The 25596-nt window shown below is 36.7% G+C and overlaps 1 protein-coding gene across 1 annotated transcript; it reads right to left on the bottom strand.

Annotated features, from left to right (window-relative positions):
* On the bottom strand, positions 1-25596 carry LOC105437627 (NACHT, LRR and PYD domains-containing protein 12-like). Its single transcript, XM_030985918.1, has 6 exons — positions 25464-25596; positions 24331-24620; positions 20876-22605; positions 17424-17579; positions 1183-1347; positions 1-464 (listed from the first exon to the last, which is right to left on the bottom strand). Exons 1-6 carry the CDS (start codon positions 25574-25576, stop codon positions 285-287), a joined length of 2634 nt encoding a protein of 877 aa, XP_030841778.1. The 5' UTR covers positions 25577-25596; the 3' UTR covers positions 1-284.

Raw genomic sequence — 25596 nt, 5'->3', positions numbered from 1 at the left:
AATTGGCTCTTAAAAAAAATGACTTATTTTTTTACTATCAATTAAACTTGGGAAAGGTTAGATATTGATTATTGATCAGAACAATGTCAATCTTTCAAACATTTGAATTTCAATTGAATGAGTACATGTGTAGTTTGCTTTAATTCAATGTTTCATGACTGTTCCAATATACAGAGTGAATGGCCTTCAAAAAAGGGTGTTTGGAGAAAAAAACATATATACATGTGCACTTTACAACTTTTACTGCTGTTTCTGTCATACAATGACCCTCCATGACATTTACATTAGGACACACATACCTGTATGAATGATGCCTTTGCTTTCAATGTAGAGTAGAACTCCTCATAGATACGCCCACTAAGTGTCAGTTTAGTCAGGTTTGGCATAGAACACAGTGCTTCTGCAAAGCGATGTGAAGAGGCTGGTTCGAAACACAGGAAACCATCAATCTTGAGAGTCTGGACCTGCATTGTTTGTGATTATATTTAAGCATCACGTCTATACATGCATATGTTTTACTCACTAATTTCTGACTGTATTCCAACATTTCAGCCAAATTCCATTAATTTCATAGTTTTATTCATAATCACATTCGCAACAAAAATTATTGAATAGATTTTGTTTTCAAATTCAATTCTTGTCTATTGAGAAAAAGAGGATTATTTAGTAAAGATAATTTTTTTGAATATCCTTATGTATTCTTTATAGGGCTTTCAACCTGTTTGCATTAATAAGTCCTTCTCCTACTTACACTGAAATTCATAATACCAATAAATATACAATTGCTATTAATGTATTAAAGGTATTCACAACTCTGGATTTCATATGCACAAGACCCCTAAAGTCAGGAGGTTTGTTGCTATGGTTCAGTTTGGTAAATTCAAGCTTCTATAAAAAAAAAAAATGGCTCTTAAAAACCATATGACATATTTTTATTATCAATCAAACTTGGAAAAGGTTGAATTTTGATTATTAGTCAAACCAATGTCAATCTTAGACACACTTGAATTTCAACTGAATCAGTACATGTGTTGTTTGCTTTATTCCATGTTTCATGACTGTTCTAAAGGGTAATTGGAGAAGGAAAAAACACATACCAGTATGTACATGTGCCCCATATAACTATTACTGCTGTTTCTGTCGATCAATGAACCTCCATGACATTTACACTAGGACACATACCTGTATGGATGATGCCTTTGCTTTCAATGCAGAATAGAACTCCCCAGTGAGATTACTATCAAGTGTCAGGTCAGTCAGGTTGGGCATATAACACAGTGCTTCTGCTAGGAGATGTAATGAGGCTACTGTGGGACAATGGAGCCCATCAAGCTTGACAGTCTGGACCTGCATTGTTTGTCAATATATTTGAGTAGCACATCTATACATGCATATGTTATATTTACTAATATAATATAACATAATAACATTCTAAACAAAAATGATCGAATAGAATTTCTTTTCAAATTCAATTCTTGTCTATTGAGAAAGAGAACACAATAAAGTTTCTATGGAGAGGATGATTTAGTAAGAGCGATTTAAAAAATGTCTATACATCTTTCTACGACAGGGGGGGGGGGGGGGTAGGGCATTTCAAGTGAAGTGTATTGAATACTATGGTTATTTATATTTTTTGAAAATTCACTCATTTCCATATTCATGGTAATTTATGCAAATAAGATGATGAAATTCACATTTTTAACATTATATCTTATATTGGTCATACTTAAACATTCGTTTTCATTACATATCTTCTTTAGACTATTTGGAATAATAATACAACCAAACTATAGGGATGTTCGACTGCACACAGTCGAAAATGATACCACCGCCATACATCAATAACAAAATTAATTTTCAAAATTCAAGTTTGATTGTAATGATAAATCCATTAACAGGTTCTCAGCATATCGTGATTAAAAGCTATTTTTCATATACATGTATGACCCTTAGAACTTTGACCTCATGTCCCTAAAATCTAATCAGTTCATTGTCTCTGCAAGAAACATACATGTCCCAAGTTTGATAGTAAATTAGTAATCAATCCGTCAGTATTGAAATTGCGTTCACAAGCTATTTTTTGCATACATAATTAGCCCCATGACCTTTGACCCCAAATCTGATCAGTTCATTGGATCTGCATGATAAATACATGTCCCAAGTTTGGCGGTATCCATCAATCGGTTCTTGAGATAACGCAATCACGAGAATGGGACGAACAGACGGACAACCAGAAACATAATGCCTCCGGCTACCTTATAGCGGAGGCATAAAAATGAGTGTTAAATAAACACCAACATGGAATTTAAAGAAAGTGATGGAATCGAATCGGTTTAATCCTTATCGATGTTGATCAATTACCTATCAGGTGTCACATTTATACTATCATAGATAATATACAGTGGTAATGTTATTAACACCCTGGTGTATATATACATTTTTTGCCAAAAAAAAGTAAAGAATCATAAATGCCAACATATTGTCATCTGGCCTACCCCTCCAGCCAAAACGGTATACAACAATATAACTAGAAATATCGCAATGTAAATGTATCCTTGCAGTGGCAGCAATTTTGTGTCATCCTTATGTTCGAAGGAGGGACAAAGATCACCTCTCCCCTCCCTGAAACAAAAGGATGGCATAGAGAGGTCGCCACAAGTGGCTTGGACTATTGTCAAGACTAGGAGCAACATCACCAAAACAATATGTGTGTAGATTAGAGTATAATACATGTCTGTAGAAAATTTGAAATGTGGCCGTTAGAGCGCATAAAAGACATATGACCTTTGACCATATAAGAGACGGAACAATGAGGGCAGCATTGCAAGTAGTAGATGTGTAGATTGTACGATACATCTCCATACAAAATTTGAAAGAAATTCGTCAAGAAATATGTCCTGCAGAGAGCACATTAAACACTCACCAAAATATGACCTTTGACCCTATAAAAAATGGGACACTGGTGGCAGCATCACCCAAAACTATAGGTGCATAGATTTTACCAACATACACTCCATACTCAATTTGAAAGAAATCTGATGCAGTTAGACCACACACTAGAGTGCACACAAGACATCTATAAAAATATGACCTTTGACCCTATAAAAGACGGAACACTGGAGGCAGCATCACCAAAATCTTTAGGCTTGTAGATTATACCAAGATACACCTTCGTTTAAAATTTGAACAGAATACACGATGTCATTGTTAACTATATTTTGCATGTACTGTAAATCCAAATACAAAAGCATGGAGGACAATGATGTACAAATCTCTTTGGTGTTAACAAAGTGTCCGAGAACAATCAATATATGACATTATTTAGGTGGATCTTTCATATCTTTCATCTTTTATATTGGAATTGACCAATTTGGCTTTCGAAAAGGGGTCGGTACTCGAGAAGCAATCGCTGTGATGAGAATACTAAGTGAGAGATGTATACAGCATGATCAGGACCTATATATCTGTTTTGTGGACTACGAAAAGGCATTTGACCGTGTCAATTGGACTAGGCTGATGGAAGTGCTGTCAGCCATGGGTGTTGATTGGAAAGACCGTAGATTGCTTGCATCCTGTACATGTCTCAGACTGCTAGCGTCCGCGTTGGAGATGGGGTCTCTGAACCAGCCGTCATTGGACGTGGAACACGTCAGGGATGCCTTCTGTCTCCTCTTCTCTTCAATATCTATGCAGAGGCAATGGTAAGAGAAGCTCTGGCGATGTTAGAAGAAGGAGTGATCGTTGGAGGAGTGTTGATTAGGTCTGTACTTTATGCTGATGATCAGGCCACACTCGCTGTCACTGCCGATGGTCTTCAAAGACTGATGGTACAGATGGATCAAGTGGTCAGGAGATATGGCATGAGAATCAACGAGAAGAAAACGAAGGTGTTGATGATAAGTAAAGGCAAGACAAAAGAAATAACTATCATGATAAATGGCAACAGACTAGTGCAAGTCAACCACTTCAAGTATCTAGGCAGTGTGCTGACTAAGGATGGCAAGTCTGCCAAAGAGGTCAACTTGCGCTCAGCTCTGGCAAGAGCTGCCTTCTTTCAAAGACAAGATATCTTGATGAGCCACAACATTGACCTTAGTTTGAGAAAGCGGCTTGTGAAGTCTCTAGTATGGAGTGTACTGCTGTATGGGGCTGAGACGTGGACACTCACTAAAAAGGACATGCAGCGTTTGGAGGCGGTCGAAATGTGGTGCTGGCGCAAATTACTAGGTGTGTCTTGGAGGGACAGAGTTTCGAATGAAGAGGTGTTGCATCGAGCTCAAGAAAGGCGGGTGCTGATTCAAACGATTAGAGAGAGACAGAAGAAATGGCTTGGACACATAATGCGGCATGATGAGGGCTTGATGCTCAGAGTCATAGAAGGTCGTATTCATGGAAAGAAGAAGAGGGGAAGACCTCGTAAAGGCTTTCTAGACGATGTAATCACACAATGTGGAGCGACGGGGTATGAGACGATGAAACGGTTGGCTCAAGACCGAGGAACTTGGAGAGGGGCTTGGAGAGACACTTGATATGGAATTTTTAATGGGTCACTGAACCTGTCATGAACTGACAGATCACTATTGATGATGATCTTTCATTGTTATGATTATTCACAGTTATCTGCATGAAAAGTCATAAGAGATTATTGTGACTAACAACCGTTATTCTTGTCACCCTAAACTCTGCACCAATATCAATACCAATATATCATATCGACTCTGTCTTCAATTGCATACAGATATTATATTACTTTCATTTCAATCTATACATCTGACACAATTATACATGTCATTGATGAAACATTTATTTGATCGAGAGAGCGGTTGTTTAGTTAGCAATTCTGAACCCATCATTGTGTAAATATAATATCACACAATTTACACTTCTATTCCACCTTTTATCAGCAAGGAGGTTTTGCAGGAATAATGTAAACAACAGAGCTAGATGAAAAGACCAAGGAGTTACCGGTATAGGATTTTACAGAACTCCTTGGAAAGACCATGCAGGGAATCAAAAGACATAATTTGAAAGACAAAAGTTGAGAGAGAGAGAGAGGGGGCGAGAGCTGGCTCACCACAAATCCCATTACATAACAAATGAACAATAAAATTGGACAATTTTTTCCTCCAACATTCCTTTCCCAAAAGTTTCAGTGCCCACATGCTGGTCTCATTCAGACTTATTTTTGGAGTCTGAACAGGACTTTAATATTTCACTCATGAGGTCTGTCTTCATCAGCTCGAGATTGTCAAATAGCCCGCTATTTCTGATTCGGGAAATAATCCCAAAGTTACAAATCGCGTCTTCAATAGCTTGAGACTTGACCTTGAAACTTTAAACTCATGTTCGAGAAATTAGGTCGAGATATTTTGCTCGTTATTTCTAAATTTGCCAAAAACAAAGCGCCTGGAAGTGATGGCCTGAATGTTGAGTTTTATAATTTTTTTGGGACAGAAGTTAAATGTTTGCTTGTAAACTCACTAAACGAGGGATTTGAAAATAATGAACTTTCTAACACGCAGAGACAAGCCAGAATTAAGTTATTACACAAAAAAGGTGATCAAACTAATTTAGAAAATTTTAGACCAATTAGTGTATTACGGTATGTCACTGAAACAGCTCCTGTAGGATTTTTGTGCGAAAGTTGATTTTTTTGCTGTTTTGGCTTCAAAAGGGTCCCAATTGACCAAAAATAATGGGGTTCAAATTTTCAGACCCCTCCTTCATTTCCTGGGGGGTCCTAGACCGGGAGCCAGTGGGGGTCAACCTAGCTGGGAAGGAAACCAATTTTAATGTGCACAGATGTAAAGATCGCATAGCTCCACATAAAAAAATGACCGTCTGGCATGTTCTAAGTGGTGGGAGTGGCCAGAGGGACGCCCCCACCAAAAAAGTGTCCCTTTTGACGACAAAATAGTATTATGTAAATAATATTTGAAGGGAACCTTGAACCACCATGAGTTTGGTGTCATATGAAAGAGAGTTAAATTATCTACATTTTGATACCAATTTCAAAGAATTTGGGATTAATTAACATCGCAAATTTAAGTAAAAAACATGATTTTTCATATATCAAAATTGGAGAATTGCATTTTTTTCATAACTTTCCAGGAATTCGCTTATGTACAACGAAAAAATCTTGTGCGAGGGAGAGGTTGATATTTTTTTTTATTTCCACAAAAACAACATTTTTGCCCACATGTGTAATAACTGTATGCATATACGTGCATTAGTGTATTAAGGACCTGTTTGGTGTGTTTACATCGAGTTTTAAAGACAACTTTAAACTAAAACCTCTAATCACCATGTACAGTATTTGGTGTCAAAAGATGGATAATTAAAATACCTTCATTCTGATATCAATTTCAATAAGTGATGTAGTGTGTGAAATATAAATTTTGAGCCAAAAAGGTGCTTTATTGTAGATATTCCTCTGATTTTTGCCAGTATATCGGTATATTAACTGGAAAAACGTGATTAGACATTTAGTAGTGCAGAAAGTTCAACAGTTTGGGATTGGGGGAGGGGGCAAACATTCCAGGGGGCTCACTTTTCAGGGGCAGTGGCGTAATGAGCAAAAACGTTTTTGGGGGGCAGAAGAAAAATCTGCACCACCACCACTCTTACATGTTACATGCCGGCCCCGTGGAACGTTTTTCAAAGTGGAGTATTAACGATCAGGTAGAGCGGAGCGAGTGCAGCGTAAATTGGCGTGGGGTCCATTGTCTTTGCCCCGGCGGGGTCAAAGAGGCGAAGCCCTCGGAAGCTGCACAGGTTTTAGGCATTAAATACGGTCAGATAAGCATATTTAGATACCTTATTTGTGACACTGGCATGTCACTAATTGAAGTAGGGTCCAGGGGGCTGTGTCCCATGAAGCTCAGCGTTTAAGGCATTTAATTATGGTCAGATGAGCATTCAGGGACCCGTCTTAGTGCCCTTGGTGAGGTCCATGGTGTGGAGCCCCCGGAAGCTCAGGGGTTTTAGGTATTTAATTACAGTCAGAAGAGCATATTTTGATACCTCATTTGTGACACTGGCAGGTCACTCATTCTTTCTTTCTCTCTTTCTTTCTTTTACTATTTAACATACTTTTTCAAAAAAGTGAGGAGGGCTCGAGCCCTACCGTTCTGCAGGCCCCGACATAAATACTTCTAAATAAGCATATTTTTTTGCCTAATTGTAAATTTGGGAGACTTGTTATTTTCCAACAAAGGCATACAAAAGTATAATTTACTTCCCAAAAAGAGAAAAAAATCACAGAAAATCATGTCATTTCAGCAACATGTTCAAAAAGACCATATGATTTATGCAACAGGCATGATAGAACTCTAATGTAGATGGTGATGTTTTGTCAAAATTATAAGCTGGTACCTAATGACATTGAGATCCTTAGAAGTTCAAGGAGTTAGTAACGCTTTTAAATTATTCATGGCTAAGCAGAAAAGATTTCAAATTTATCTCAATTGTAGTTCTGGAACTTCCTATTTGAAACACACAAAGACTAAAACTGAGATTCAATCGAATCAAGTAGTTTCATAATGTTCCTTCGATTTTTGTACCTAATTACTTGTAATCGAGAGAAAAAACAACTTTGCATACCTAGCCGAAACTATTTAAGAAAAGTTTATGTCATTCTAATCTTATCACAATAGGAATTATGCGGGGTATTGGTTGCTTACAAGCATATACACGTGTTTTCTTAGTAGTCAGGCAAAATTAACCATTAAACCAAATATGGCGATATTATATTATTATATTCATGTTGATCGATGCACTAACTTTTCTTGGGCATTGGCAAGATTATGACAAGCGGCTGGAAGGGGCTGGAAGGGGGGGGGTGGGGGGGGGGGGGGGGGGGGAGGCAACTGCCAATGTCCACATTTCCTGAAACATCCCATAGTACAGGAGAAGAACTTATCAATTGCACTCAGCGCTCTAAATCCTTTGAACTTTCTGCACTACTAAATGTCTTATCACTTTTGTCCAGTTAATATACCAATATCGATACTGGCATAAATCAGAGGAATATCTACAATAAAGCACCTTTTTGGCTCAAAATTTATATTTCACACACTACATCACTCATTGAAATTGATATCAGAATGAAGGTATTTTAATTATCCATCTTTTGACACCAAATACATGGTGATTAGAGGTTTTAGTTCAAAGTTATCTTTAAAACTCGATGTAAACACACCAAACAGGTCCTTAATACACTAATGCACGTTTATGCATAGAGTTATTACACATGTGGGCAAAAATGTTGTTTTTGTGGAAATCAAATCAATAACTTTGGATTGCTATAACTTTTAGTTGAAACGATATATCAACCTCTCCCTCGCACAGGATATTGTCGTTGAACATGAGCAAATTCCTGGAAAGTTATGAAAAAAAATGCAATTCTCCAATTTTGATATATGGAAAATAATGTTTTTTGATAAAATTAAATTTTTCGAAAAAAAATCACAAAAATCATGTTTTTTTACTTAAATTTGCGATGTTAATTAATCCCAAATTCTTTGAAATTGGTATCAAAATGTAGATAATTAGGTGGTCTGTCGTTTTCGACAGATCACCTATTGTTTTCGTCAGAATTTTCTTTCTTTCTTTATTTATTTATTATTATTAATATTGTTTATTAGGTGGTCTGTTTTCGTCAGAATTTTCTTTATTTATTTATTTATTTATTTCCTACACTTTTTTGTGCCTAGGATAACTCAAGTTCGGTTTCGTCAATTTCATTCAATTTTGGCACAGTTATAGGTCATTGTCATGAGACGTGACAGGAACATTTTCAAGGTCATCAGGTCATCGTGACGTCATCCAGGCGCCATTTTGTGAAATCCCATTATCCATCATATCTTCATGATGCATAAGCAAAGGTGATTCATATTCATATCACATATACTTCAGGTCAAGGGTCAACAAGTCATGTCATCAAAGGTCACATAAAGGTCATGACGCGCACGTACGCGCGCGTCAAAATGTTAAAATGCTCAAAGTCACTTAACCATTAAACGAGAGTACGAATCAGGTCATTTTAAGCATTTCAAAATTCTCCGTCCGTACAGGTCCCCGCGCGCGTTGTGCGCGCTCACAACGCGCGGAAAAGGTCAAATTCATTTTTTTTTACATGATTTAGATTCCTCTTACCGTAAATGACAATTAACATTAATTTCAGTCACCCTTGACCTTTCATAAGGCTGTGAGCGCGCGTGAAAGTTCAAAATCCGCGCGTACTGCTATGGGCAATATAATGCAAATTTGATCAAAAACATCCTATTTAAAAATCAAAATAGTTCTTCAGATAGTCAATTGACCCCAACTTTTATATCATGGTTAGAAAAAGCATGAGTTGGAGATATGATTTCATGTCTCATTTGACCCTCAATTAACTCATGACGTCATCATAATGGCCTCCAAACTCAAAATTTTAATTTTCATATTATGACGTCAGCAGATTTTTGGAAAATTGATTGTATCTCTGTAAATGTTGATCAATTTTCTTTCAAATTTTGATATGTTCTACCTGAGAATATTCTCTACAAATGCAGTCACCACGATATTTCATTTTGACAAAGGCATCATGGCGTATTTTTAAGATTAAAGGAGGCATGTCAATTTTTCACATTTTGCGTGTATTCTCTATGGGACATGACTTTTTCTCAAAACTGGATTCTACATTTTCGTCTTTCGCAAGCAATATCTCCGTCGTTTTATCTTTGTTTACGCTGAGCTTTGAGTATGTTGTAGCTGAGACAATAAGCTATCACTAGTGTGCCCTTTATTTTTCGATCAGATGCCGAGATCATGCTCATATTTCACTTGCAACGTGGGATTTGAGAATTCCATTTCTCGTTTACGTGTAATCGCTATGGGAAATGTTTTGGTATATCAGTAACGCACTTGACTTCGGACCTCGAGATCCCTGGTTCGAGTCCGGGAGTCTCCAAAAAAAAAAATTCTTCATTTTTTTTCTTTTTTGACTTTTCAATGATCATAAAATTGAAAACAGACCACCTAATTCGTCCCCATGACGAATTAAATGTCTAGTTTTTATTTCCTCCCGTTTTTTGTTTATCGGTTAACTCAAGATCGGTTGTCTTAATTTCTTTCAATTTCGACACAGTCATAGGTCATTGTCATGAGACGTGACAGTAACCTTTTCAAGGTCATCAGGTCATTGTGACGTCATCCAGGCGCCATTTTGTGAAATCACGTTATCCATCATATCTTCATGATGCATAAGCAAAGGTCATTCATATTCATATCACATATACTTCAGGTCAAGGGTCAACAAGTCATGTCACCAAAGGTCACATAAAGGTCATGACGCGCACGTACGCGCGCGTCAAAATTTTAAAATGCTCAAAATCACTTAACTATTAAACGAGAGTACGAATCAGGTCATTTTAAGCATTTCAAAATTTTCCGTCCGTAAGTGTCCCCGCACGCGGAAAAGGTCAAATTCAAAATGTTTACATGATTTGGATTCCTCTTAACGTAATTGACAATTTACATTAATTTCAGTCACTCTTCATATTTCATAAGGCCGTGAGCGTGCGTCAAAGTTCAAAATCCGCGCGTACTGCTATGGGCAATATAGTGCAAATTTGATCAAAAACATGCCATTTTAAAAATCGAAATAGCTCTTCAGATAGTCCATTGACCCCCAATTTTTATATCATGGTTGGAGAAAGCATGAGTTGGAGATATGATTTCATACCACCCTGACTCGTACAAAGTGAAATAAAGTCATCATATTGGCATCTAAACTCAAACAAATGTATTTTGTTGATGACGTCATTTTTGTCTTTGTTTATTTGAGATTATCTCACTTATCGGTGATCGATTTTCTCCCAGATTTTGATATTTTGTAGCTGAGATAACTCTCTATCAGAAATATTCCATTTATTTTTCATTTATCTGACGTCCCCATAGTAAAATATTCGATTAAAGGCGACAATGCATAATTTGTCATATTTGCGTGTTATGTCTATGGGAGGTCACTTTTTTCAAAACATGCATCTGCATGACAATGTGTTTTGACCAGTATCTCGGTTATTATTCAACAGTTTTCTCCCAAATTTTAGTATGTTGTCGCTGAGACTATATGTTATCTAAATCACCCTCATTCTTCCGATAAGATGTCAGAATCACGCTCATGATCATGATCATCATCCTCATCAACATCATCATCATCATCATCATAATCATTACTATCAAGATCATAATCATAATCATCATTGTTTACAAGTCTATATAACTTCTCCCTTTTTCAATATAGTAAATATTATAATCTATTATAAGACTTGAAGACAGACCACCTTATTCGTCTTCGTGACGAATTAAATTTCTAGTTTTTTTTTTCTTTTTTGACTTTTCAATGATCATAAAATTGAAAACAGACCACCTAATTCGTCCCCATGACGAATTAAATGTCTAGTTTTTATTTCTTCCCGTTTTTTGTTTATCGGTTAACTCAAGATCGGTTGTCTTAATTTCTTTCAATTTTGACACAGTCATAGGTCATTGTCATGAGACGTGACAGGAACATTTTCAAGGTCATCAGGTCATCGTGACGTCATCCAGGCGCCATTTTGTGAAATCACGTTATCCATCATATCTTCATGATGCATAAGCAAAGGTCATTCATATTCATATCACATATACTTCAGGTCAAGGGTCAACAGGTCATGTCATCAAAGGTCACATAAAGGTCATGACGCGCGCATACGCATTTTAAAATGCTCAAAATCACCTAACTATTAAACGAGAGTACGAATCAGGTCATTTTAAGCATTTCAAAATTTTCCGTCCGTACGTGTCCCCGCGTGCGTTGCGCGCGCTCACAGCGCGCGGAAAAGGTCAAATTCAAATTTTTTACATGATTTAGATTCCTCTTACCGTAAATGACAATTTACATTCATTTCAGTCACCCTTGACCTTTCATTAGGCCGTGAGCGCGCGTCAAAGTTCAAAATCCGCGCGTGCTGCTATGGGCAATATAATGCAAATTTGATCAAAAACATGCCATTTTAAAAATCAAAATAGCTCTTCAGATAGTCCATTGACCCCAACTTTTATATCATGGTTGAAAAAAGCATGAGTTGGACATATGATTTCATGTCTCATTTGACCCTCAATTAACTCATGACGTCATCATAATGGCCTCCGAACTCAAAATATTAATTTGCATATTATGACGTCAGCAGATTTTTGGAAAATTTATTGTATCTTTGTAAATATTAATCAATTTTCTTTCAAATTTTGATATGTTCTACCTTAGAATATTCTCTACAAATGCAGTCATCACAATAATTCATTGTGACAATGGTATCATGGCATATTTTTGCGATTAAAGGAGGCATGTCAATTTTTCACATTTTGCGTGTATTCTCTATGGGACATGACTTTTTCTCAAAACTGGATTCTACATTCTTGTCTTTCGCGAGCAATATCTCCGTCGTTTTATCTTTCTTTACGCTGAGCTTTTGAGTATGTTGTAGCTGAGACAATAAGCTATCACAAGTGTGCCCTATATTTTTCGATCAGATGCCGGGATCATGCTCATATTTCACTGACAAAGTGGGATTTGAGAATTCCATTTCTCGTTTACGTGTAATCGCTATGGGAAATGTTTTGGTATATCGGTAACGCACTTGACTTCGGACCTCGAGGTCCCTGGATCGAGTCCGGGCGTCCCCAACAATTTTTTTTCTTCAATTTTTTTTACTTTTTGACTTGTCAATGATCATGAAAATTGAAGACAGACCACCTCATTCGTCCCCATGACGAATTAAATTTCTAGTTTAACTCTCTTTTATATGACACCAAACTCATGGTGGTTCAAGGTTTCCTTAAAATATTATTTACACAATACTATTTTGTCGTCAAAAGGGACACTTTTTTGGTGGGGGCGTCCCCCTGGCCACATCCACCACTTAGAACATGCCAGATGGTCAATTTGTTATGTGGAGCTATGCGATCTTTACATCTGTGCACATGAAAATTGGTTTTCTTCCCAGCTAGGTTGACCCCCCTGGCTCCCGGTCTAGGACCCCCCAGGAAATGAAGGAGGGGTCTGAAAATTTGAACCCCATCATTTTTGGCCAATTGGGACCCTTTTGAAGCCAAAACAGCCAAAGTATTAACTTTGGCACAAAAATCCTACGGGATTACATACCATACCGCACTAAATCTCACTTCTTAATTATGACTACAAGATTGCGGCATCGGTCCTAACTAAAAGTCTCCAGAAGGTAATTCCCACATTAATTTCCAATGATCAAGTACAGTACATCAAGGGTAAAATTTTAGCTGAAAATATCAGATAAATTGAAGATATATTTCATTATGTCCAAAACCACTAAGACAAAGGACTTGTATTTTTAACAGATTTTAGAAAAGCCTTTGATTGTCTAAGTTAGAATTTTGTCAAGTTGTCAATACCCTGTACACAAATGTTAAAAGCAGTGTTAATGTAAACGGTTGGTTAACAGAACAAATTAACATAACAAGAGGCGTGCACCAAGGGTGCCCTCTCTCGGCCCTTTTATTCATACTCGCTGCCGAGGTACTAGCTATTAAAATAAGAAACGATCAAGACATCACAGGAATTAACCTTTTTGATTTAGTCGAAATAAAGATATTGCAATTTGCAGATGACGCAACAATTTTTGTTAAAGACACAAAATCTTTAAAGAAAGCTATAAAGCAGATAAAACATTTCAATTTATTTTCTGGTTTAGAGCTGAATAAATCAAAGAGTTCCATAGTTAACATTAATGGAGACACCATTGGTGAAAGCATTTATGGCATTCCATGGACCTATTCTGATGTTAAAATATTAGGGGTTCATTTTGGGAAAAATGAACAAAACCTAATAAATCTTAATTGGAAACCCAAAATATCAAAGATTGAAAATATAGTACGTCTATGGAAAGCAAGGCACTTAACTTTTTTTGGTAAAATAACCATAATCAAATCATTCCTTGTTTCTCAAATTATATACAATGCTCACATGATTTCATGCCGGAAATGTAATGAAACACATTGATTCTTTACTTTATACATTTTTGTGGAATGAAATAAAAACACAAAATAAAAAGAAAAGTGGTTTGTATGAGTTATGAGTATGGAGGATTGACAAGGTAAACGCTCTCGGCGGTCTCGCCTGCATTATGCAATTCGATATGATGAAAAATTGAGGTTGGAACATTATTTATAGGCAGGGTGGCCCATTAGCAAGCCCCCAAAAATGAAATCCTCTAAATATAATCAGCATTTTGAAGTGAATATTGACCAAGAATCATCAGAAGAATATTTACTATTAATTGTACCAGGATCGATAACTTGAATGAAATATGAACAAATTAATTAAAAAAAATGATTTATTAATGCTCATTTAAGTTGTGAAAACATAATTCAAGTCTACTGAACTAAAATGACCTTTGACCTTGTGACCTGGAATTTTTGTCATATGATTTGTGATACTTGATAACCCTTGGGTACAAGTTTCATGGAATTTGAACAAACAATCTTAAAAATATGCTAAAAATTCAAAATCTTGATGATGCCACAACAAAGTCCAAGTTTGTTGACCTTAACTTAGTGACCTGAAATTCTATTCACATGATTTGGGATACTTGATAACCCTATAGTCCAAGTTTCATCGACTAAGAACTTATACTTTCAAAATTATATCAAAAATTAAAAAACTTAACCTTAGGTTAAGTTTTTCATGATGATGCCGCAACATAGTCCAAGTCTGTTGACCTGAAATGACCTTTGACCTTGACTTTGTGACCTGAAATTCTACTCACATGATCGGGGATACTTGATAATCCTAAAGTTCAAGTTTCATTGACTAAGAACTTATACTTTAAAAATTATATAAAAAATCGGTTAAGTTTTTGATGTTGACGCCGCCGCCGTCGCCGGAAAAGCGGCGCCTATGTCTCGCTTTTTGCTACGCAGGGGAGACAACAATGGTTGATTTGAATGCTCTGTTACAAAGTTTTATATTAAAGTGGATATTGCACTACTTCTCCCACGAAAACTCAAAGTGGAAAAGATAATTGATGGTTTCTTTAAAAAAGTGGGCAATTTATAATATGTACAAAAGATGATATGAAGTTTTGTTTAAAGAATATAAAAATGCTCCAATATAACAAGAATATGGTATATACTTGGTTTGACTTTAAAGAGATAGTAGAAAGTAAGAAGCCAATTGATTTACAATGTACTAATGTTAGAAGTGAAGACATATGGTATAACTCAAATATAAGAGATCATAACAAAAATGTATTATTTATTTAAAAAATGGTTTGATGTAGGCCTTTTGAAAATTAATGATGTCGTAAAAAACTCTAGATTTATGTCTTTGAGAGAAATTGAAGAAAGATTTGAGAAAAAACATGCTTCTTTGTTTCAAGAATATTACATCATAGTAAATGCGATTCCCAAAGTTTGGAAAAAGAATATTTTAAGACAGGTACATGTGTATGATGCGACACAGGAAGAAAACGAAGGTGTCATGAAAAATGTTTTAATGAATGTTAACACTAAACAAAAGCCGAAGTTTTTCTACTTTACGTTGTCTATTCATTCAATTGTTAGACCTCCAATCGAAGAGAAATGTTAAATGGTACAGAACAAATCGACTGGAAAGTCATATGGTCATTTAATTTACAAGCTATGAAAGAAAAGAAGAAAAAAAGAAGAAAAAAAAGAAAAAAAAGAGATATTTTGCTCAGCCATCGCGCATAGTGCGAGTCTTCGGGCTGGTGATGACGCACCGGACAAATAGCAGGATATTTTGCCAAATAGCAGCTTATTTTGCAAACTAGCCTGAGAAATCTTGAGATGATTATCTCAACCTAATATCCCGCTAATTGCAACTTTGGGCTGATGAAGACATAAATTAACTGGATAATTTGCGATCGGGATAGTTAAAATAACGGGATATTTGGCAATCTGGAGCTGATGTGGACAGGCCTATAATATATATTTAGATTATAGCAGTTCTTCTCATAAACAAACTAGAATGATATTGAAGATATGCTTCTGATAGTAGGGAGACCTTTAACACAATTAATAAACGTCACTGGTGGTACTTCAAGTTAAAGGTACTATGTCCCATTTACAGGCCCCAAAATGAAAAGGTTAAATTTCAACAGCATTTGAAAGTCAATACTTATTTGGAAATTCCCTCGAAACAAAAGGGCTTGAGGAAATGCCTTTTTGTGGGAAAATAACGACCATTAGTTGTCGAATCGACATAAGTGATTGCAATAACCTAAATAATAGTCTGATTTTCAGACCCTTGCCCCGAATGGTCGTACGTTTTGTGCTGCACAAAGATTCAATCAGTTTAATTTTGGCCATTACAAGTAGTGGGTTATTGATATAGACAAACGCTCATGTACATGTTACAGCTCATTTTATGTATATTATTACCAAAGAAAAAAAGATGTCAGTCACTCACACAACAGTGTCTGACAGCGAGTCTAGAAAGTAAACGAGTTTCCTTGCATAATTTGAATACTAGGACACTGCTAATGTTTAAATTTTACAGATAGGACATACATGACAAATTCATAATTCCTGCACAGTTCTACAGAATTTGATGTTGGCTGCAAAAGCTGACATAGTATCTTTAAAGGGGAAGTCCATCATGATATTACGTTGGTTTTAATAGAAGCAGATCTAGAAAATAAAGGGAACAGGTCAGTGAAAGTTTGAGCAAATTCCGGTTCAAATAAGAACATTATGAATTTTTTGAAATTGCGATCAATCAAACACAAATTGTCAACAATGTGACGTATCTTGTGAGCCCGCCCCCTCCCCCTCCAATATGCTCTTTGTATTGATGACGGATTATATATTTTTGTCCATACATATTTGAAATATATTTGCAATGATACATGGGTGCATGTATGATTGAAAATTTACTAGAGGAAATAAAAATATATCTCAATTTTCTTACAAGAGACATCACAGATTTACAAATATGTGTTTCACTGATGACAGCATAATAAATTCATAACTTTAGTATCTTTAATCTGATATTACTCAAACTTTCACTAATTTTTCCCTCTTATTTATCTGCTGTTATTCAGACCAAGTTAATATCAGGGTGGACTTCCCCGTTAAGTACGTTGTGATCTTCCACGGTTTCCACGGTTATAGTATTCACACTTAAATGGTTTTTTCAAGACTGCTGCTGCCTTAGTGAAAAGACCATTGATATATATACTTCCGTCAAAAGAACCAGCACATATATATGAGACATTAAAAGGAATTAAAGAAAAGTAAAATGTATATTAGAAAAGGGAAGAGATGGTAATGGAATGGAAAGAAATGAAATTAAACACTCACACATACATGTACATCACAATTGTGGATGAACCGCTCACCTTTGATTCTTTTCCTTTCCTTGCAAGTGTTTCAAAAAAACAATGATGGAATGCACTTTGTAGAGAAACTTCCTTCAAAGATGGCATGGAGCATATTATCTCTGCCACATCCAGTGACATAGTAGGTCCACAATTTCTCTTAATACAGAGGGTAACCTGGATAAAATGACAAAGTGGTTACTGATGGGATGCAAAATAGAGATGTTCTCTTGGATGTTAGGCATACATGTGTATTACCTACATAAGCGGTTGCCGTAAATGTGCTGCAAGAAATACACAGATTAAGAGGGATAAGGAAATAAATAAGATGGTTTGTTGACAAACCAGGAGATAGCTGAATTGTTTTCCTTTTAATTCAGAAGACACCGTAGCTTATTTTACGTCTACCATAGCGCGTATGGAATTTATGCTAATTCTAGTTCAGAGCGACGTGTTTGCAGATGCCATGTTTCTGTCGTTAGGAAAGGACCTTCAGGAGACGAAAGTCTTACTATGTTGTTTTCAGGTGCGATCCAGGATTTCTTAGGGGTGTGGGCCCAAATTTGAAATCAATTTGAAATTTAGTGTGCTGAAATATGAAAATCGTTTTTTTTTTTTTGCTCCAAAAAATTTGAAAATCACGCCGTCCAAAAATTCACTTGGTGGGGGGGTTTTGGCTCTCGAAAACTTGCACCCCCCCCCCCCCCCCTTGAGCGCCAAGGAGGGGGGGGGGGGCCATCTCAAAAAAAAAGGTAAAATTAACGTTAAAAAATGTAAAAATACACATTTTTTCCCAGGGGGGGGGGGGGGGGGGCCCCCCCCCCCCCTGGATCCGCCACTGGTTGTTTTAGTTAGCCAAGAAATGTCACCATAGAAGTAAGTTTATCTTTAAAATATCATGCTTTTCATTTGTGGTGATTTAAGAATGTGTTTTGGTCAGGTTGTTGAAGAAAAATGATATTACATAATCAATGTGTACCGAGTACGGTGTATAAATTGCTATGCACAAAACTGTATAGTATAGTATATGTATACCGGTATGTATGTACAGTGCGTCCCAGAAAAAACGAAACCGAGAAGTATCGATGTTTTATCATAACTTAATCTCAACCATAATTAATGAATGATACATATTTGGAAAGCTTAAAGTCTCCTCTTTCATGTGATGCTATTCAGATGATGCATATTTTACGCATGGGTGATTAAAAGCAATTTGAAGGAAGGAAACCAAAAAGACATTTGGCGGGCGGTATCTGAATTTCGAAGAAAAATTCACATTTCTAGAAAGTTGAGTTTCTGCCCTTTCATATGACACCTCAATCAGGAAAAATGAGCGAGGAATAACAAAGTTCTCTTTGTTTAAAGTAGCCCTTACATTTTCATAATTTTAACAAACGAATTCGTTTTCACTGGGTGCCTGTCGTAGCAAAAAGCAGATTTGACAAAAGACTTAACTCCGTTTCGCTGACAATCAGCCATGCATGAAGACTCTCGTCTACGGCTGATTGTCAACGAAACGGAGTTAAGTCTTTTGTTAATTTCGTTTATTGATACGGCAGGCAGCCAGTGAAAACGAATTCGTTTAATAAAATTATGGAAATGCAAGCACTACTTTAAACAAACAGAACTTTGTCATTCCTCGCTCATTTTTCCTGATTGAGGTGTCATATGAAAGGTCAGAAACTCAACTTTCTAGAAATGTGAATTTGTCTTCGAAATTCAGATACCGCCCGCCAAATGTCTTTTTGGTTTCCTTCCTTCAAATTGCTTTTAATCACTTATGCGTGAAATATGCATCATCTGAGTAGCATCACAGGAAAGAGGAGACTCTAAGCTTTCCAAATATGTATCATTCATTAATTATGGTTGAGATTAAGTTATGATAAAACATCGATACTTCTCGGTTTCGTTTTTTCTGGGACGCACTGTATAGTGATAGGGTCTACGTTGTATGAGTTACATTGGAAGTCTTATTTCTTTTAGAAATGACAATGCATAACATACAGACGCGATGTTAAATATCGCTTCATCTATGTAGATATGTTTAATACAATGTATTCAGGTGCTTTAATACATTATTTAAGCTGGCTTATTGTTGGCCATTTAGAGTGATAGTTTAAGAGAGAAAGTTGAGTTAGTTAATACATGAATGAACCAAACAGAGTAAGCTTATAAACTGGAAATATTTGCTCTATAAATGGAAGTTTGTGAGTTATGATGTAAACAAAGGACTAGGGGTTTAATCTTACATTTGATTAACGAGATGTTGTTCTGGTGATGTTTAGATTAGTCTTCGTATTTAACGTGGAAGTTTCCTATAGTCTTAGTGAGTTTGTTATAATGAGGTTACACTACACATTTCAAGGAGTTAAAGTAGTATTTTGACTTGATTTCAGTTTCAGAACAGAGCATAGTCGATTTTTGCACTCTCGCAAACAATGCCTCGTGTTCATCCAAGCGTGAACACATACCTGACAAAAATGGTACCAAATGATTTGGGATAAAACACTCTTTCATAAGATGTATAATAATTTACTGTTCATAGATGATTTTTTAAATAATTAGCAATTGTCTAGGTGTAACCTTTTTTTTGACTCACTCTGTATGTACGTGCCAGTACATAGCTTCAATGTTATTGTAAATTTGCACGTTATGAATTTTTTCAAAATTCCTCTTCCACCGACATCAGATTCGTTTAGTGAACGTTATACCTAGGTCTATGAAATTTGGCAGACATGTGTATCAACCTGCTTGACAAATACCTGCCAAGCTCGACAAAATTTCATGACGTAGATCATTACAATGCGTGACATGCTTGTAGGACATTTGCTTGGATGACAATGGGGTCAAAATGACTGCAATGAAGTACCCCTTCAAATGATACCATACACGGTATATGTTCACTCAGAAAATTTTGAGTGAATCGAAATTGAAAGCAGGTCACAATTCCGATTATGCGGGGTTTCTGCCCAACTGTAACACGTATCGGCTATGCATGACATCAATTTTCAGAGTGATTTCTGCCCCTTTTCAATTTTTCTTTATCTTGAAATTTTGCAAGTGTATTCTGAGTGGCCAAACTCAGGGCATCTCATACCCCGATTTTGAAAATCTGCAGAGTGGGACGTTTTAGCTGCCATTTCATATTCTGCATTATAATGTATCGCACTATATATGCATCACATATTAGCATTAAGCATGTAAGGCCATATAGGCCAAAGTATATGGAAACCATACGTGTGTAATCACGTGTTACTGGTATTTATATCTGCTCAAAGAAATCGTTATACGTTTGTAAAGAAAAGAGAAAAGAAAATTGGTTTGGTATTAGGGGCCAGAAAATAGCACATGTGCTAGTCGAGATGCACCCTTCCATAATTATACTGTTGTACTGTAAGAAAACTGCAAAAGATATAAGAACTTGTACAAAAATGGATGAACTAATTTTGTTCATCAAACTGTGATTAACTTACCACATGTGGTCCAATGAAAGCATAACCAGCTACAGTGTGCGCTGTCATATCAGCGGATACGGTCAGTGCAATTGCATTTGATGAAACCTTGTCCCTCACCAAGGCTGCTACATCTGGGTCTTGACTCTCGAAGGCTACATCAACAATGAAAGGTAACTCTCCACTTAGAGTTACATCTACCGTTGTGTCCAAAAAATTATTTACCTCTAGTCCCTGAAGCATAGGGTTCAGTACATGGGTTGCAATACTTTTGTTTTGTGACACAGTGAAGTACAGGAGATACCTAAACTCCTGCTTCCTTGGCAGCACTACTAGCTCAATCAGCCTATTGAATTCATTACGATCTGATTCATACAGGGAAGCGAGATGGACTCCAGCCATGTACTCCTGAAACAGTTTGTGAGGGAAGAAGACTGGCAATTGCACATGAGCATCCCTCTTATGTATGTCGATGCTAGTGGTAATTCTGTCCTCCTGAGACAAAATCCCGACCTTACAGGCAGTTTCCTTGGATTCTGGGCATATTTGGAAATCATCTTCACCGAAAATCAAGGTATTTTCTAGCAGACCATTGAGGGCCTGTTTGGCAATCGGTCCAAGGAGCTCATCAATTTTTTTCAAATAGGAAAGAAATGAGGGGCTGCCTACTTTCTTCACCTTTTTCTGAGCATAATGTTCTTTCAGAAAGGCAATCATTTCTTTAAATATCTGAGAAAAAGATTTCAGTGATTTAATTTCCTTTAGTTTTTGCTCGTCAAGTTCTTTCCACATAAGGCACAACATGGCTACATATATAGGATAGTGGGCCATGTTTTCAGATATGACATCATTCTCACTGGTGAACTGGATAAGCTGATTTGCTTTATCATCTTTCTTTGGAAAGTATTTGTGAATGTAAACTGACAAATTCTCTCTGTTGAAACCCTCAACACGAATGAATGTGTAGAGCTTCATTAGATCACCATCTGATCTAATTTCTACTGCTCTCCATGGGCGAGTGGTCACCAAGACTGGGCAAGAGGCAAGCTGATCTGAACAAAGAATCTCTACAAGTCCAATATCACCAGTCTCAGATGAACTTCCACATGCCTCTGAGGAGGTAACATATGGTTGTGATGGCTGAAGTTGCATTTGATCAGTAGGCTGTTCGTCACAAGATTTTGTCTTCATGATTTTGCCACTGACTTCATCTAGCCCATCGAATGCGATGAATACCTTGTCAGGATTCGACCGGATATACTCAGTAATCTGAGAAACTGTTGCTGGATTGTTTTTGGCCAGATAAGACTTTACAATCTTGCCAATAGTGTGTTGCTTAAATTCACGTAGAGGAACTATCAAGACCCATACAAAGTGACTGAAATGCCTCCCTTCAACCCAGTCCCAGGCAATCTTAGCACAGAATGTAGTTTTTCCAGCCCCTGCCTCTCCCTGAACCATGATCCTCTTGGGGAACTCTCCATTGACTTTGAGATCAAGGATATCATTGTAATCTAGCACTCGCTTGTCTGTCCCATGTTCTTCTAGTAAGACAAGATTAGTATACATATCGTCAAACTGGACAGTGGAAGCAGGATTGAGAGGATCAGATCTGATCTTACAGAGAGTTGACCTATACTTGAACTTGATGTCATTTGTACACCGCTCAACCAGTTCAGGAGAAAGTAGGTTCGTCTGAGATTCAGCTAAAGGAGGTTTGGTCTGTGATTGGAGCAGTCTTGATGGCCCTCCTAAAAATACAAAATCCATATTCACATGATTACACGTAAACATAGTTTGATACATCTAAAAGGATTGTAAAGGCCTGAGGCTAATAGTGTGAGATATGACTAGGTGCATGTTGTCAAAGACACAAAGTCCTACATGTTTGTCTGAATTTATATGACTTCATTCAAATTTAAGGGCATTTAAAATCTGAGTAATATGTGTATACATGTACTTGTAGATGAATATCACTGGAATTAATATTCCTAGGACATTTCAGCAATGCAGTTTCCCTTACAATCATACATCTTATTTTGAAGAAACAAAACAAGACAAATAGACTGCATCTCCAGTATGCCTCTGCCTAAGTTCAGTTAAAATCAGGGCTTGAATCTTTAAATATCATAATGAGAACAAAAATCCTATATACCGGTATACATGATGATTGATCTTTACAACCTTTGACCTTTGACCTTACAATCCAACATCTGATCACTTGTCTCCCTTTGGTGACGCAAACCATATGTAGTCAGTTTTTAAATAATTTTTTCCGCCAGCTAAAGTAGCTTAAAGATAAAGGTGAGTTCTGGTAATGCGATTGCATTGTGAAAGAAAAGGTGTGGAATGGATCAGAAACAGTTGATCATGTAGCATGTAAGTATTGGTGTGCACTGCAAGGTTCTGGAGTCATCAAAATCATCATAAATTTGGCCGAGTCTTGGTAAAGTAACAAGCACTGTACATAGAAAGCTATATATGGGACAACACACATGGTGTCGGGGCTAGTACTACCTTGATTTCCTTGTCTTTCTATGCTCATTACTCAGCCAGTATACATTTTCTTCCAAAATTATTTGGCACATGTCATTTATTTGTAATCTTGAACATTCAGTGTAAGTTTTGTTTGATTCTGTGAGAATTAATTTTCCTTTTTTTTTTACCAGAACTGGAGTTTATCTTTAAAGTAGTTATTGATATGGTTATAATCTTATCCCAACATATGTTTCAATGTGGTGGTGCATACCAACACCAAATTTGAAATTCATGGGTCAAACCGTTCTAGAAACATTGCAATAAAGGGGCTAAAACCCTAAAAGGTAATTAAATTTGACCCTCATGGCCCTTGGCCTTTGACCTACCTATCCCAAAATCTAATCACTCCATCTCACTTTGGTGATGCATGATAACATCAATTTGAAGTTCATACCTCAAGTGGTTCTTGACATATCATGAGACTAAAACCTGTAATTTCCTCTATGACCCACTACCACCCAAATCTAATCAACATTATCTTCCTATGGTGATAAATACTATCAACAAGTTTGAAGTTCATACCTCAAGTGGTTCTTAAGATCGGATATCGTAATGGAAAAAATTAATGTAGGACGGATGGACAGACACCCCAAAACATATTTTATCCGGCACCACCTTTGGTGGGTGGATGCATAATTACAGTTATCATAATGGGATGACGCAAAAGAATAGAATTTGTTTGTAGAACAAAGAAAGCTGGCAAACATTGAATTCTGCTGTCACTAAAAGTACTTGAACTATATTGGTGTCCAGAAAATATCTGGGATTAACAAAGTTAAATTAGTAAATTATAAAACATGCATGGGGCCTCATATTATTTGACACTTCTGTAAATTGTGACATATGTATAGAACACGGAGCACTCACTCTCTCTATAGTTCCGTTTTATGCACAGTTTTCTATATCTTCTTGTGTAGCAAGAATTAATATCTGTTTACCTGTGCTGTTTGGAATTAGAGGTTCATTGAGTAATCTGTCCGATAGGCCACCCAAGTCAATCTCTCGAAGTGCGTCTGCCAAAAGCTGTCGTCTGTTTGAATGTGGAGGTTGCTGCTTGACCTTCCATTTCATGAATACTCGCAAAAATGCATTGGAATAGTTATTCGACATCTGAATCAGGATTGCCTGTATCTGAGCTGAGGGGATCCCAAGAGATATCCCTACAGCATCGTAGTAAGATGGAGGGATATCATGGGCCAGCTTCAGGAACTCCATATCACTGACAGTACTGTAAAATGAATAATAAATCAATTGGGAACGATAGAACATTAGTTAGAGAGCATCCTATTGGCTGATAAGCCATCATGTGACACTTAACAATTTGTATTATGTGCTCGAGCGTGCAATAAAACAGCCTGCGGATGCCAAAATACATTGACGGTGATATAAACATTTGAAACAGTTTGGCAAACTTGGTTTCACTGGGTTACAACATTGCTTGCCCAACACAGCACAAGTCGCCATCGGGTTGGCCAAACTCTGTGTATAGATGGCTCTGGGCAAGGTAAGGGTAATCATTCCAAAAAAAGCAGAGTCTGGCAGTGTAATACAATAATGATGGTGATAGTAATAAGAATAATATAAGAAGAAAAGGATACTACTACTTTTAAGAATACTAATAATAGGGCCAAATAACAAAAATAATGTGTTTGTTTTTCCAAAAAAAAGTAGGAGGCAGGGCATTACTAATAACAATTTTGTCTTTTTTTGCTATTTTTTCCAAGATGGCTGTCATGCTAATTATAGCTGGCTAAGCCTATTTATTGACAGATATTGTGCTTTGTGAGTACCAGTATACTGATGCGATGTATGACAAAACAAAATGATTTGTATCATGCCCCTTTTATTTACAAAATGTCGGAGGCTAATGTAAAATAAACCCCTCTCATTGTATAAATGGTCTGGTCTAATTTGCCAGACACTTTGTGAAAACCCTACGGCAAATCTACGAAAGATTGCATTCTGAACGTGCACCTTTACATAATCTTTTGTTTCACAAAAGGTCGTGTAACGCAACCACCTGACCAGACGCGACGACCTGATGAATCAAAGTAAGCCAGTATATGCATACCTTTCTGCAGTGTTAGGTCCTGGATTGGTTTCAACGTCACCAGATCTCATCAAGAGAAGCAGGAGCAGATAGAGAAGGCAGAATCCATCCATGGTGTAAGATGTCTTTCTCATTCAACAGAAGTTTAGTTCTC

This window comes from Strongylocentrotus purpuratus, unplaced genomic scaffold (genome assembly GCF_000002235.5).
Source record: "Strongylocentrotus purpuratus isolate Spur 01 unplaced genomic scaffold, Spur_5.0 spur5_scaffold_15, whole genome shotgun sequence".
Taxonomy (NCBI): Eukaryota; Metazoa; Echinodermata; class Echinoidea; order Camarodonta; family Strongylocentrotidae; genus Strongylocentrotus; species Strongylocentrotus purpuratus.
Note: the sequence above shows the minus strand (reverse complement) of the source record. Positions and strands in the feature narration are given on the sequence as shown.

What these genes read in the sequence shown, in the direction of transcription:
- LOC105437627 (XM_030985918.1), bottom strand. Translation starts at nt 25,576, where the DNA reads ATGAGAAAGACATCTTACACCATGGATGGATTCTGCCTTCTCTATCTG. An exon ending in CTTTCATTGGACCACATGTG is followed by an intron (nt 17,580 to 20,875) that starts GTAAGTTAATCA and finishes CATTTTATCCAG; the next exon opens with GTTACCCTCTGTATTAAGAG. An exon ending in CAAAGGCATCATCCATACAG is followed by an intron (nt 465 to 1,182) that starts GTATGTGTCCTA and finishes CAAACAATGCAG; the next exon opens with GTCCAGACTCTCAAGATTGA.